We start from the raw sequence: 15,398 nt of genomic DNA, 5'->3' as shown, positions 1-15,398 counted from the left end.
AGACTATAGACTAGACTATAGACTAGACTGTAGACTAGACTGTAGACTAGACTATAAACTAGACTGTAGACTAGACTATAGACTAGACTATAGACTAGACTATAGACTAGACTATAGACTAGACTATAGACTAGACTATAAACTAGACTATAGACTAGACTATAGACTAGACTATAGACTAGACTATAGACTAGACTATAGACTAAAATATAGACTAGACTATAGACTAGACTATAGACTAGACTATAGACTAGACTATAGAATAGACTATAGATTAGACTAGACTAGACTATAGACTAGACTATAGACTAGACTATAGACTAGACTATAGACTAGACTATAGACTAGACTATAGACTAGACTATAGACTAGACTATAGACTAGACTATAGACTAGACTATAGACTAGACTATAGACTAGACTATAGACTAGACTAGACTAGACTATAGACTAGATTATAGACTAGACTATAGACAAGACTAGACTAGACTATAGACTAGACTATAGACTAGAATATAGACTAGACTAGAGACTAGACTATAAACTAGACTATAGACTAGACTATAGACTAGACAATAGACTAGACTATAGACTAGACTATAGACTAGACTATAGACTAGACTATAGACTAGACTATAGACTAGACTATAGACTAGACTATAGACTAGACTATAGACTAGACTATAGACTAGACTATAGACTAGACTATAGACTAGACTATAGACTAGACTATAGACTAGACTATAGACTAGACTATAGACTAGACTATAGACTAGACTATAGACTAGACTATAGACTAGACTATATACTAGACTATAGACTAGACTATAGACTAGATTATATACTAGACTATAGACTAGACTATAGACCAGACTAGACTATAGACCAGACTAGACTATAGACCAGACTAGACTATAGACCAGACTAGATTATAGGCCAGACTAGACTATAGACTAGACTATACTATAGACTAGACTATACTATAGACTAGACTATACTATAGACTATACTATAGACTATACTATAGACTATACTATAGACCATACTATAGACTAGACTATAGACTAGACTATAGACTATACTATAGACTATACTATAGACTATACTATAGACCATACTATAGACTAGACTATAGACTAGACTATAGACTAGACTATAGACTAGACTATAGACTAGACTATAGACTAGACTATAGACTAGACTATAGACTAGACTATAGACTAGACTATAGACTAGACTATAGACTAGACTATAGACTAGACTATAGACTAGACTATAGACTAGACTATAGACTAGACTATAGACTAGACTATAGACTAGACTATAGACTAGACTATAGACTAGACTATAGACTAGACTATAGACTAGACTATAGACTAGACTATAGACTAGACTATAGACTAGACTATAGACTAGACTATAGACTAGACATAGATACTTAACTAGACTACTAGACTAGACTATAGACTAGACTATAGACAGACTTAGACTAACTATAGGACTAGAAACTATAGACTAGACTATAGACTAGAACTATAGAACTAGACTATAGACTAGACTATAGACTAGACTATAGACTAGACTAGACAGACTATAGACTAGAACTATAGACTAGACTATAGACTAGACTATAGACTAGACTATAGACGAGACATAGACTAGACGATAGGACTAGACATGACTAGACTAGACTAACTATAGACTAGACTATACCTAGCTATAGACCTAGACATAGACTAGACTATAGGACTAGACTATAACTAGACTATAGACTAGAACTATAGACTACAGAGACTAGACTATATACTAGACTATAGACCTAGACTATAGACTAGACTTAGCAGACTATAGACTAGACTATAGACTAGACTATAGACTAGACTATAGACTAGACTATAGACTAGACTATAGACTAGACTATAGACTAGACTATAGACTAGACTATAGACTAGACTATAGACTAGACTATAGACGAGACCATATAGACTAGACTATAGACTAGACTATAGACTAAGACTATAGACTAGACTATAGACTAGACTATAGACTAGACTATAGACTATAGACTAGACTATAGACTAGACTATAGACTAGACTATAGACTAGACTATAGACTAGACTATAGACTAGACTATAGACTAGACTATAGACTAGACTATAGACTAGACTATAGACTAGACTATAGACTAGACTATAGACTAGACTATAGACTAGACTATAGACTAGACTATAGACTAGACTATAGACTAGACTATAGACTAGACTATAGACTAGACTATAGACTAGACTATAGACTAGACTATAGACTAGACTATAGACTAGACTATAGACTAGACTATAGACTAGACTATAGACTAGACTATAGACTAGACTATAGACTAGACTATAGACTAGACTATAGACTAGACTATAGACTAGACTATAGACTAGACTATAGACTAGACTATAGACTAGACTATAGACTAGACTATAGACTAGACTATAGACTAGACTATAGACTAGACTATAGACTAGACTATAGACTAGACTATAGACTAGACTATAGACTAGACTATAGACTAGACTATAGACTAGACTATAGACTAGACTATAGACTAGACTATAGACTAGACTATAGACTAGACTATAGACTAGACTATAGACTAGACTATAGACTAGACTATAGACTAGACTATAGACTAGACTATAGACTAGACTATAGACTAGACTATAGACTAGACTATAGACTAGACTATAGACTAGACTATAGACTAGACTATAGTCTATAGTCTAGTCTATAGTCTAGTCTATAGTCTAGTCTATAGTCTAGTCTATAGTCTAGTCTATAGTCTAGTCTATTGTCTAGTCTATAGTCTAGTCTATAGTCTAGTCTATAGTATGGTCTATAGTATAGTCTAAAGTATAGTCTATAGTATAGTCTATAGTCTAGTCTATAGTCTAGTCTATAGTATGGTCTATAGTATAGTCTATAGTATAGTCTATAGTATAGTCTAGTCTATAGTATAGTCTAGTCTATAGTATAGTCTAGTCTATAGTATAGTCTAGTCTATAGTATAGTCTAGTCTATAGTCTAGTCTGGCCTATAATCTAGTCTGGTCTATAGTCTAGTCTGGTCTATAGTCTAGTCTGGTCTATAGTCTAGTCTGGTCTATAGTCTAGTCTATAGTCTAGTATATAGTCTAGTCTATAGTCTAGTCTATAGTCTAGTCTATAGTCTAGTCTATAGTCTAGTCTATAGTCTAGTCTATAGTCTAGTCTATAGTCTAGTCTATAGTCTAGTCTATTGTCTAGTCTATAGTCTAGTCTATAGTCTAGTTTATAGTCTAGTCTATAGTCTAGTCTATAGTCTAGTCTATAGTCTAGTCTATAGTCTAGTCTATAGTCTAGTCTATAGTCTAGTCTATAGTCTAGTCTATAGTCTAGTCTATAGTCTAGTCTATAGTATGGTCTATAGTATAGTCTATAGTATAGTCTATAGTATAGTCTATAGTCTAGTCTATAGTCTAGTCTATAGTATGGTCTATAGTATAGTCTATAGTATAGTCTATAGTATAGTCTAGTCTATAGTATAGTCTAGTCTATAGTATAGTCTAGTCTATAGTATAGTCTAGTCTATAGTCTAGTCTGGCCTATAATCTAGTCTGGTCTATAGTCTAGTCTGGTCTATAGTCTAGTCTGGTCTATAGTCTAGTCTGGTCTATAGTCTAGTCTATAGTCTAGTATATAATCTAGTCTATAGTCTAGTCTATAGTTTAGTATATAGTCTAGTCTATAGTCTAGTCTATAGTCTAGTCTATAGTCTAGTCTATAGTCTAGTCTATAGTCTAGTCTATAGTCTAGTCTATAGTCTAGTCTATAGTCTAGTCTATAGTCTAGTCTATAGTCTAGTCTATAGTCTAGTCTATAGTCTAGTCTATAGTCTAGTCTATAGTCTTACTTAAGATATTTTTTCACATTTTCATAAAATATTTTATTGGTTTTGTCTGAAATTTGGTATTTTTTTTATTATTACAATTTAATACAATATATTCATAATTACTTTTGTTTGTTAACCATTTCATTAAGTTTGTGACAAGTGCCTTTAAATTTTAGGTTTGTGTCTTAAGTCTATTGTTTTGCTTTTAATGTTGCCATTAAAATGTTGAAAGTGTTGGTAAATTTTAGTCTTTTATTATTGTTTATTTCATAACGTGAAATAACAGACAAATATTTAAAAATTTTATTTGTTTTTAATTATTAAAGAAAGAAAATATAATAATAATAATAATAATAAGTATGACAGTTGAATTAGTTTATGTTTTTAGTAACAGTTACATGAAGTAACTTGTGTTTATAATTAAATGGGAACAGGTTGATGAAGTCACAGTTGTTTAGGTTTTCCGGTGTCGATGACAAAATATATTTTTCAATTAAATTTAATTTTGGAGAAAAGTTAAGTTTTTGGTTTGTTTTGAGATTTATGCAAAAAGAAAGTGAAAATAATTATAAGAAAATAGATATTAGGTTTAAATTTTGACATGCTGGAAATTATTTATAAAAAGGTGATGGATAAAGTGTTTAGCATGTTTGACTACTATTGAGTTTGATGGGTATGGAATGCTCTCTGTTCTTCAACAGATGAAGATTGGCATCAAAACCATATGTTGCCTGAAATATGAAGAAAAGTCCCTTATTTTTAAGTTATACAGACAATTATTATGACCGTTTGATGTCAAGACTTTATTTGAACTTGCAAAACAGCTCGAAGCCAAATTTGTCAATAAACTACATAATATTACCGCTTAAGCTTTGACTGCAGCTTCATTTTTATTGCTATTTTTTGGCTTTCGATTTTAGCTATTGCTCTAATTTCCTTGTTTAAATAATTTTAAATTAATGATTGAAATTTGATTAGATATTTTACGGTTTTTAACATTTTTAGCTAAAATTAAAAAAAAAAACTAAACTCCCACATTAAAATTACCACATTTGTATTTAAAAGTAAAGTAAATTAATTTATTAACATTTGCTGACATAATCAATACTAGCTACATAATTAAAACACTAAAAACACACAAACAATTCGAAAACAATTTTTCAAGTTATGGACATAAATTAACATATAAATTACATATTTCATTTTCATTAACGAAAAACAAAAACCAAAACATCTAGATATTTTTTATTATTATATTATTTTAACAAAACTAATTTCGTGTTTGTTTTGTTTTAATTACAGATCATTTAACACGAAACTACTGTGGAGTGGATTTTGCTCAAGTGATTAAAATTTGAAAATATATAAAAATAAGTTGCACTCACGCACAGTGAATGTAACAGAATGTGCTCGTGAAATGCCAAACTGTGAGGCACTGCATCTGCGTAAATTTCCAGCAAGAAACGTAATTACCAGTAAAAACACGCACTAATTGTTCAAATTTAAAAATAAGTGAGAAAACTGTTACTGTTGCTTATTATTATTTTTTTTTTTTTTTTTTTTGGCAAGATACGAGCATTCAACTTAAAATATAATAAAAAAAATAAAAAATTAGAAATTATTCACCTTTAAGTGAAAATTAATTGAACGTTGAAAAAAACACACAGAAAAAAAAGAAAATTCATACGTGAGTTGGAAACTTTGCCAATTAATTAAAAAATAGCAAAACGATTTTCTACTTCAACAAACAAACAACAAAAATCACTTGACTAAATGCTTAAAATAAAAATAAAAACAAATTAACTTATTTAAATAACAAATTATAACCAAAGTCCAAAGGAAAACAATAAAAATAACTTAAATTTTCTTTAACAGCAACATGTTCATTAATTCATGTGGCATGCAACCGTTTAAATGTTTTTCAAAAATATAGCAAAAGTACTTCAGCCATCAGCAGCAGCACCTTACCAAACGAATCAATCACAAAAAATCCAAGAAAAAGTTTAGTGAAATTTATATTCCAAAAAAAAATAAAATAAATCAATCGCCAAGTAAAATTCAATTTGTTATTAGTGTAAAAAATTAAATAAATTATTTTTTTATTATTAGTTAAAAAAAAGTCAAAATGTATCGTCCAAATTTCTATGAATCTACATGTTTGCGTTGTAGTGAGACTGTTTATCAGGTGGATCGTGTGGGCCCGTTAAAGGATTTTACATTTTTTCATTCGGGTTGTTTTAAATGTGTACACTGCGGCACAAAATTAACTCTCAAAACATACTACAATAATCAACATAAACAGGATGATAAGGAGGTAAGTTTGAATGTATTAAATATGAGAAAAAATAGTCTACATTAGAGCTAGATGGAGCCTTTCTTTGATTTCTATAAATTTGTTGGTTCGGTTCAATAACACAGGCCATCGAAACCCAAGTTAAAACTTTCTAAACGATTGAGCCGTACTCATTCCGGATTTTCTTCATCACATCTGGGATTTGAGGTATCGTGTTCCCGAATTTGAAAAAAAACGAAATTTCTGGCCCTTATTGAGACGTTATAATAGCGCCAAGACAACTTTATTTATAAAATATTGTATGCCATCCGAGAATCCATTATGTCAAATTTAAAATAAAGGCCTAACATCTGACATATCTTCTTTATTCTTAGAAATATCATCACCTTAATCGTGAAAACTTGTAGTTTGCGGTATATTCATGGTATTTATGCCCTACACTACAGAGATACTAACCAATCTTTATCAGTGGCTACGTTTAAGCCGGCTTAACTTTTGAGCCGAAAGAAGTTGGCGGCGGCGCGGCTTGCAAAATATTACCGCCGGCCAGCCGCCGCCGTTTTGAGCCGTCTCGGCTTGTATCTCTGCTACACTACTATAGTGCGGAGGGTATTATGCTTTATAAATATTGTTTATAAAGAACAAAAATATTAAATCCACAACTATCTAAAAATATTCCAATCGACTCCAAATTACTTTTTGATTCGACTTAACGATGTCTGTCCGTCCGTTCGTCAAATTCAACGGATGATATCTCAGAAACTACAGCAGATTTTTAAGCAATTCAAAAAAATATCTTCATAAGAAAATTGAAATGTATAAGTTTTTTTCTATAAAATGTTCCAAATAACACAGTATTTGTCAATTTATTGTTATATAAAGGTGCAGAGAGAAGATGTCATGAAAAAAGATATGTCAGATGTTAAGCCTCTATTTTAAAGTTGATAGAATAGACTTTCATACAACTAAATAAATAAATAAATAAAGTCGTCTTGGCACTTATATAACGTCTCAAAATGAGCGTTTTTTCAAACTTCAGTACACAATATCTCAAATCCCAGATGTAATGGAGAAATTGGGAAGACTGTCGGATGTGACACTTCTCATCATACTTACTGGTTTGCATCCTTAGTCGTTTTTTTTTACCAGTATTCAAGGGAAGACCTTGCCTATGCAGTACATTGTGTAGGAACCAGGGAAATAGATTGTTGTAGTGTTTGTAACATTCCTTTTGAATCTAGACATCTGCTGAAAGTTTTCAACACATGCAGACAGTACTGCTAAAGAACATGTTTTCCCTCTAATACAATCAATGCGATCCAATTGACTACTAAAGGCTATGCTGTTAAGAATAAACGAGTTTTTGTGTATCGAGTATCGGGAACAAAGTTCTGTTATTTCAGGAGAAAACATTCCATTATTATACCGATAGAATAGTGAAACACTAATATGTCGCTACCACTGAATTTATCTTGAACTCGTTTGATGTATAACAACTCTTATAGAGCGATTTCTGAGTAGACACAATATAAATTGACATATGTTTGACATACTTAATAATTATCTTTCCTGGTCAGCCTGTGGCTTTCTTTATCAATTGGGCCGGTAAATGTTTGTACATCCCCTATAAGAGTCGGAATGGGAAAAATAGCATTATCCTTTACTCTTTTAACGAATTACCCAAAAATATACATAAGTACCCAGGTGAGCAGTAAGAACATTAGTACTAAGACGATGCTCGTAAGTTTTTTCTTATTACTTCGCCAAATTCTGAATACTTCCTCTCTGTATCTAATTGCAATTTTGCACATCTAAACAAATCTTTTGGCTATTCGTACATTTTTTTAACAGAACGAATGTTTTAAATTAGGATTACATATTCTAGTACAAAAACTTGCCAAGATATAAAAGTTTAATCAAAGATTTAACATTTACAAATCCATATGAAATGCAATAATTAAAATAGTCAAGGTGCTTTACATGAACACCTGCCGTGTTGGCCTTATTTCACAGTGATACTTTTACAACCACAGGATAAACTTATTAGACTACTCACCACCGCCTCCTTCTGCTTCTTACACGCCGGTGGCAATTTTTGTACATAGTTCTACCAGTCCATGTACAAGCACTTTGCTCAAGTACTCGAGCTATCTAGTCGCTGACAATTGTTGCCCCGTTACTTAACTTCCGAGATGCAAAAACAACACTTACGTTTACAACAACGCAGATGGGAAAGCCTCTGTTGATTCTGCACCTAGAGCTGTAATAGGTAGACCGAAATACGAATCCATTAAATTAGAAGAGGACTTGTTTCTACTCATAGAGAACGCACCGTAATAAATCTGGTATGAACAAAGTAAACCCTGAACATACCCGGATAAAGAATGAATGGTATCAAGATACCTAACATCCATCACCATTCAACTCAACAAACTTCTCATTCATCCGACACACTCACTCTAGGTAGAGTGAGATCCGCATACTCCTACATCTATCCCGTATCATATACATTTGATGCCAACTAATTTCCAATCTATATGTTGTCTCGCCAACAGTACTGAACTTATTCCGAACTATAGACTTTACAGTGTATTAATCTTTTAAACTACATTCTCGTCCTATATGCACTCCGAAGAGATGCAAAAACATCACTTCCGTTTACAACCTTGCAGATGGGATGGACTCTATTGAGTCGAAAATAGCCCATAGAGACGTATTCGGTAGACCGAAAGACGTATCCATCAAATATCACTTGTATAACATACTTTTCATCCATGACCCTTCAACCCAGCATACGTCTCATTCATTCGACACACTCATAAAGAACAATATCCGACACACTCATCCTGTATTACATATATACATACATATAATACCAACTCATTTCCAACGCTTAGTCCCACAGCCACTCCTCTGCGGGGTGCCGAAGTCAACAGCGCCGAACTTATCCAGAATTATAGATTTTACAGTGTATCAGTTTTTTAACTGACATTCTCTTCCACTCGAGTTTGGGTTTAAACCACAGCCATTCCTTGCACCCCGAAGAGACTTCTCCAATAACCGAGACAAGACATAGTCCGAAACTCTTCCTTGTGTGCTACAGGTTCCTGTGGTACCATATTATGTGGTTCTCTGGTTAAACCCCAGGTCAAATCATTTCAAGGAAAGTCCAAGGATACATTTGACTCTACCACTTTAGAGTCCCGGCAGAATTAAGGTAGTGTTAGCAACTATTTTCCCCGGATTGCAATAACATCAAGATGTGGAAGATCATCAAGGTAACATGTGGGCTGGGTGGGTCTTATACAGAATTTTGCATATTCAACAACAAAATACTTAATCTGAAATCTTTTAAGCTCGGTAGGTGTTAGAACTATTTTAACATTAATCGCCGAAACAAATATAGTGGAATAGATGACTAAATGTCTAGCAATTTTCAGAATAATACTTTCTTTAACACCAAGCTTTAGTCATTAACTGGCACATGCACAGAATAATAATTTAAATTTTTCATTGTTCCTAAAATATTGCTATTTTTAAAATATACTTAATAAAGTAAATAGTTAGAACTAAAAATAATAAAGAAGGCAATAATTTAAAAGAAAAAAATTCTAAAATAAAAAGTCAAGAACACCTCACAAAAAATTCCAGCAAAATTGACTGCATAATATGTAGGTGAATTAGTTTCAACGTTGTTGTTGTTATTGTAGAATGCCTTAAAAACGTGAATGAATGTATGTCGATGTCTGTATACTAAATAAGGTTGACGTTTGATTAGACCTGTTAACCGGCTACATTTAAGTAGAAATAGAAATAGTAACAATAACAACTTAGAATACAATAAAAAAAAAAACAACTACAAAACAGCAGCAGTGATGAAGAAATGAATGAATGAATAAATGAAAAAAGAATGAACAGAGTTTTGTGTGTAGTTTTTATAGAAGAAAAAAGGCGATACCATTTAAAGCTTTATGTAACTATGGGTATACTTACGTATAAAAATATATACGTAAGTACACATACATATCTTCATATTTATATATGTATCTATGTGCGGATGTACGAATGTGTATAATATACATTTTTACATTGTTTAAAATTATATTAGGAGCATTCAGAAAAATTAACGAAATTGAAATCTTCAAAAGTTCCAATTCTTATACAAAGCCAGGAATGGACACGAATGACCTGCCGTGTTGGCCTATCTCACGGTGGCGTTTTTCATCCACTGGGTGAGCAAAAATATAACGACTCACCACTGCTACTTTGTGTATCTTACACGTATATGGATGCCGGTCCATTATACGCGCACTTTACTCAAGTACTCGAGCTATCTAATCTCTTGCCATAGTAGTCCCGTTGAGGAAGAACAGGTGTCATTAGCAAGCTCAATCTAACCCCGATAAAGGAAAAACCTTATATGTAGCTCAACCACACTACTGAGATGGCTCTGTTCGGAAACAGCACCTAGGGGACGTAATTGGTAGTTCGAAACACGGATCATTTTAATAGACAAGACTTATTTCAGTGGCCACAAAAACCCACTGTGATAAGTTGAGCATGTTTTAGAGTAAACACACTCAACCATGAAGGAAAATCGCCGATAAATTAAAGAAAGCGCAGTGACGACCTTGCACCACAAATCCGCCTTGATAAACCATTATATTGCACATCATAAGCTACCACTCCATCCGTCAAATCCATCAATTACTCCATCCGCTCTATCGAATCAGAGTATATCAGAAAACACCCAATCTTGGCATTATCAGCTCAAATCCAACATTTTATTAATCCACAGTCATGCTCTGTACTTTGTACCGCTCCTAGCATCTAGGAACGATAACAGAAATTCATCATGAAAATTATTTTTCAATCATTAACTTTGGTTTAGATTTTCTTCACTTCACTCGGCATAGAATGGACTGGTAGTTATAAGTTTAGGTTAGGTACAAAAGAAGATGTACATATATTTCATTGAAAATTTTGGTGAATAAAACTTTTAAATTGACCCTACAATATTTAGATCTAACTTTGATGTTTCAAGCTGAGTTGACTGAATCCGTTCGTCCAATTTTGCAATCCTATCAATTCAGAATTTGTACTATCATACTAAACTCAGACTTGCTAATTCTGAGGAGGTATCTCATCTTTGTGATTCCGTCCACCGTTTTTTTAATTCAAGTGGTCGTATGGGTTTCTTCAGCCATGTTTTTAATTCAGCCTTCATCGCATCGAACGGGTTTTCATTAATTAAGTTAACTTCCCTGAGGTCAACTCCTTTTATAGCAACTTCATTTGCACTTTCATTGCCGATTATTATCGAGTGGTTTGGTACTAACATAATGCAAAACTTACCCTAAAAAAGTTCTCTTACTGTCCAATACGGTCTTAATGCGGCCTCCTAATTGTCTTCTAGCTATCGGTGAATATGTAGATATTAACCTCTGTTGGGCCACATTTATTTCAATCCAGTTTACACATTCATTTGCACAGACTTCTGCCTTCTGTTGTCATTAGTTAGACGGTTTCTAGGTTTTAAATGTAGATCTTCCAACCCATTTTGTCTCCTAGCTTAAAGCTATTCGTGTAGCAAAGCAATCTGCACTAATGTTGCGCTTAACCATGATTTTCTATCTGAGATTAGTGCAGCAAAGTTGTCTACAAATTCTGTCTCTGGCATGAGATCAGTCACGTCTTATGTTTAAGATAAGAGTCGTTTGGGTATCAGTGCCGCCTCATATCTTTAAGTATGTTTCAACTGGGAAATATCCAGCAATGTCTTGGTTGATGTAGTGTTCATGATCCCAATTATACTAAATAATCATGTTCGCTGAATTCCTATGGTTCTCCATAGCTCACAGCACAAATGTAGTATCTTCTTGTTGATCTTACCCTTTATATGGTGTCTTCATTTAAACTCTCGGTCAAGGATTATTGGATCCATTTCCTTAGAAGTGCTATGATATCCTTTAGGATCCTCAGGACGCTGTTAATTGTAACTATTTTCCTAATAGTTATATTGTACATCTCTCACCTCCGCTGGCCATGTCTTTGATGGTCTTCCCCATCTTGGTGTTATTGCATTCCGGGTCAAAGTAATACTACAAATACCGCTAGTTTGCCGAGACTTTAAACAGGTGGGGTCAAATGTACTCTCAGCCTTTCTTTAAAATGATTTGACATCAGGTCGAACCGGTTAATCCGGTACTGCTGAATTTCGAACTTTGTCTTGTCTCGGTTATTGGAGACGTACCTTCGAGATACACATAGTTGCTGTGGTTTAAACCCAAATTCGAGGGAAGAGAATGTTGGTTAAAAGACTAATGCACGGTAAAGTCTATAATTCGGGATAAGTTCGGAGCTATTGCCGAGACACCAGATACCCCGTAGAGCAGTGACTTTGGGATTACTCCTTAGAAATGAGTTGTTTCAAGTGCATATGATGAGGAATGGAGTGAGTGTGTCGGATGTTTTTATCACTAAGAGTGTTGGATTAATTGAAAGTGTATTGGGTTGAATGGTGGCGAATTTCATTGAAAATAGAAATTTCCTTCCTTATCCGAATATGTTCAGGGTTTACTCTATTCATATCAGATGTACCACAGTGTATTCTCTGTGAGTAATAACAAGAGGACAGAGCTTAGATTGATCGAGTATTTGAACAAAGTGCTTGAACATAGACCGACAAGATCATCCACCTGCTAGTTAAGTCATCTAATAAGTTCACCCTGTGATTGTAAAACCACCGTGAAATAAGACCAACAGTGAAGGTGTTCCCATAACTCACAGCCTATCCATCTATTCCTTAGCATGTATAACTTGATTGCTGATTTAGATCCCATGAGAACATCTTTCTTTAAAAGTTTATTGAAAGAGAAATGTTTGTGTCTTAAGTCTTTTGTTTTCGTATATGTGGCCCATACTACAATAACGTACGTTCGATATTCAAACCTCGACTAATGGTTTGCAGCGTTCAATATTGATTATTTTCCTGAACATATATTTCAAGGTTAAGTTTAGAATGTACAGTTGATTTTTATCCAAATTTGCAACATAAACTTTTGTCTGACCTGGTATAATAGTTAGTAATAAGAGCAAGAGTGTCACGATTGCAACTAGAAACTGTAGTTCAATAAATAATATTTTTTTAGGCAGGTCTAATATCTATTACTATGCTACGCTCAAGAAGTTTTAATAGAAATTACAAAATGCATTCCATTTATACTTAGTTGCCAGCCAGCACTATTTTGAAAACGCAAAATACTTTAGCAAATTATAAACAGAAATCTGTATAAGGTAAAACAGGAAAATAGATGAAAAAAGAAACCTAAATATATAGCGTGTAGCATAAAACAAAAATTAAGTAATATTTATAAAAAAATTTATAATATTTATAAAATTGTATAATTTTAAAATTTACCTTCATTTCATTTAACTATAGGTTTACTGCCATTCACATGTACCAAAGAGTGGACCTGGTCATTTGGATAATACATCTGTGGGTATAAGACAAGCTTTAAATGCGCCACGTACAAATAAATTTGTTAATGAACAAATACGTGGTGCACGTTCTGAAGTTGATGGTGAGTTAATAGATCATTAGTAAAAATTTTAATTAAAACCAAAAATAAACTCAAGTTTAAGATCTTTAGAATAAATACAAAAAAACACCTGTCAACAAAATATTTTAATTACAATTAACCTTAAACTAGTATGTTTTGTATTAATTGTTGTTTTTATTTCTTTTCGTTTTTCTATTGGTCTTTATATACTTAAAGGAAGTTTCGGTTCAAGACAATCAACACCAAATGGTTATGGCAGTCGCGAGGTGAGCTCACCATCACAGAATGATTCCGATTACAAATATGGACGTTTCGATGCTAGTGCGCTACATATTGCACATGCTCTTAAACAGACTGAAATACAAAAGGCCTATAATAAGGCGAGAGAAAAACCAATTGATTTCTATTTGGTAAGTGAAATTTTTTTTTTCTATTTTACTATTTATCTTTCGGTGTTTTTTATGTTTGTTGTTTTTGATTGAAAAAAATTGTTTATTGAAAGAGAAATGTTTGTGTCTTAAGTCTTTTGTTTTCGTATATATGACGCGTACGTTTGTTGAATAAAAACAAGTTTGTGTTTTAGATCTTTTGTTTTTTAGGAAAACAATGTTTTCAAAGTTTATTAATATTTTTACAACGATCTTCTTTATATATCGCACACCTAGTACAAAAGTGACACAACTCAGAATTTTATTTTTGCGTTTTTATATTCTTTAAGCCTTAAGTTTAAGCCTTAAACTATACACAAGATACTTGTTTAACTCTACAAAAATATTAGTGTATTTTGTTGTTGTTAACTGTTCAAAAAAAAAAAAACGGTATGTCTTTCTTTATCTCTCAGAATTTGTAAAAAATTTGTTTCCTTTTCTTAAAAAAAAATTTTGAGTTGTGTCACTTTTGTACTGGGTGTGCGATATTTTCTTCGCACCTGGACGTATCGACACTTTTGCAAATAAATATTGTAGTTAGTTAGTTAGTTAGTTAGTTAGTTAGTTAGTAGTTAGTTAGTTAGTTAGGTAGTTAGTTAGTTAGTTAGTTAGTTAGTTAGTTAGTTAGTTAGTTAGTTAGTTAGTTAGTAGTTAGTTAGTTAGTTAGTTAGTTAGTTAGTTAGTTAGTTAGTTAGTTAGTTAGTTAGTTAGTTAGTTAGTTAGTTAGTTAGTTAGTTAGTTAGTTAAGTAGTAGTTAGTTAGTTAGTTAGTTAGTAGTTAGTTAGTTAGTTAGTAGTTAGTTTAGTAGTTAGTTAGTTAGTTAGTTAGTTAGTTAGTTAGTTAGTTAGTTAGTTAGTTAGTTAGTAGTTAGTTAGTTAGTAGTTAGTAGTTAGTTAGTTTAGTTAGTTAGTAGTTAGTTAGTTAGTTAGTTAGTTAGTTAGTTAGTTAGTTAGTTAGTAGTTAGTTAGTTAGTTAGTTAGTTAGTTAGTTAGTTAGTTAGTTAGTTAGTTAGTTAGTAGTTAGTTAGTTAGTTAGTTAGTTAGTTAGTTAGTTAGTTAGTTAGTTAGTAGTTAGTAGTTAGTTAGTTAGTAGTTAGTTAAGTAGTTAGTTAGTGTTAGTTAGTTTAGTTAGTTTAGTTAGTTAGTTAGTAGTTAGTAGTAGTTAGTTAGTTAGTTAGTTAGTTAGTAGTTAGTTAGTTA

At 32.5% G+C, this 15,398-nt stretch overlaps 1 protein-coding gene across 2 annotated transcripts in view; it reads left to right on the top strand.

The window, feature by feature from the left end:
* LOC119602011 (hillarin) overlaps positions 1-15,398 on the top strand; it is a 74,232-nt gene that overhangs the window by 40,608 nt on the left and 18,226 nt on the right. The window contains exons 2-4 of one of the 2 annotated variants that reach the window (XM_037953327.1): positions 5,219-6,230; positions 13,651-13,792; positions 13,988-14,181. In XM_037953327.1, the coding sequence (XP_037809255.1) occupies positions 6,042-6,230; positions 13,651-13,792; positions 13,988-14,181 (525 nt within the window). In that variant the 5' untranslated portion in view covers positions 5,219-6,041. Of the gene's footprint in view, positions 1-5,218; positions 6,231-13,650; positions 13,793-13,969; positions 14,182-15,398 lie in introns of both variants that reach the window. The other variant, XM_037953326.1, reaches the window with a different exon arrangement.

This window comes from Lucilia sericata, unplaced genomic scaffold (genome assembly GCF_015586225.1).
Source record: "Lucilia sericata isolate MDLA Ls3-8-SP2 unplaced genomic scaffold, ASM1558622v1 Contig000206F_arrow, whole genome shotgun sequence".
Lineage (NCBI taxonomy): Eukaryota > Metazoa > Arthropoda > Insecta > Diptera > Calliphoridae > Lucilia > Lucilia sericata.
Note: the sequence above shows the minus strand (reverse complement) of the source record. Positions and strands in the feature narration are given on the sequence as shown.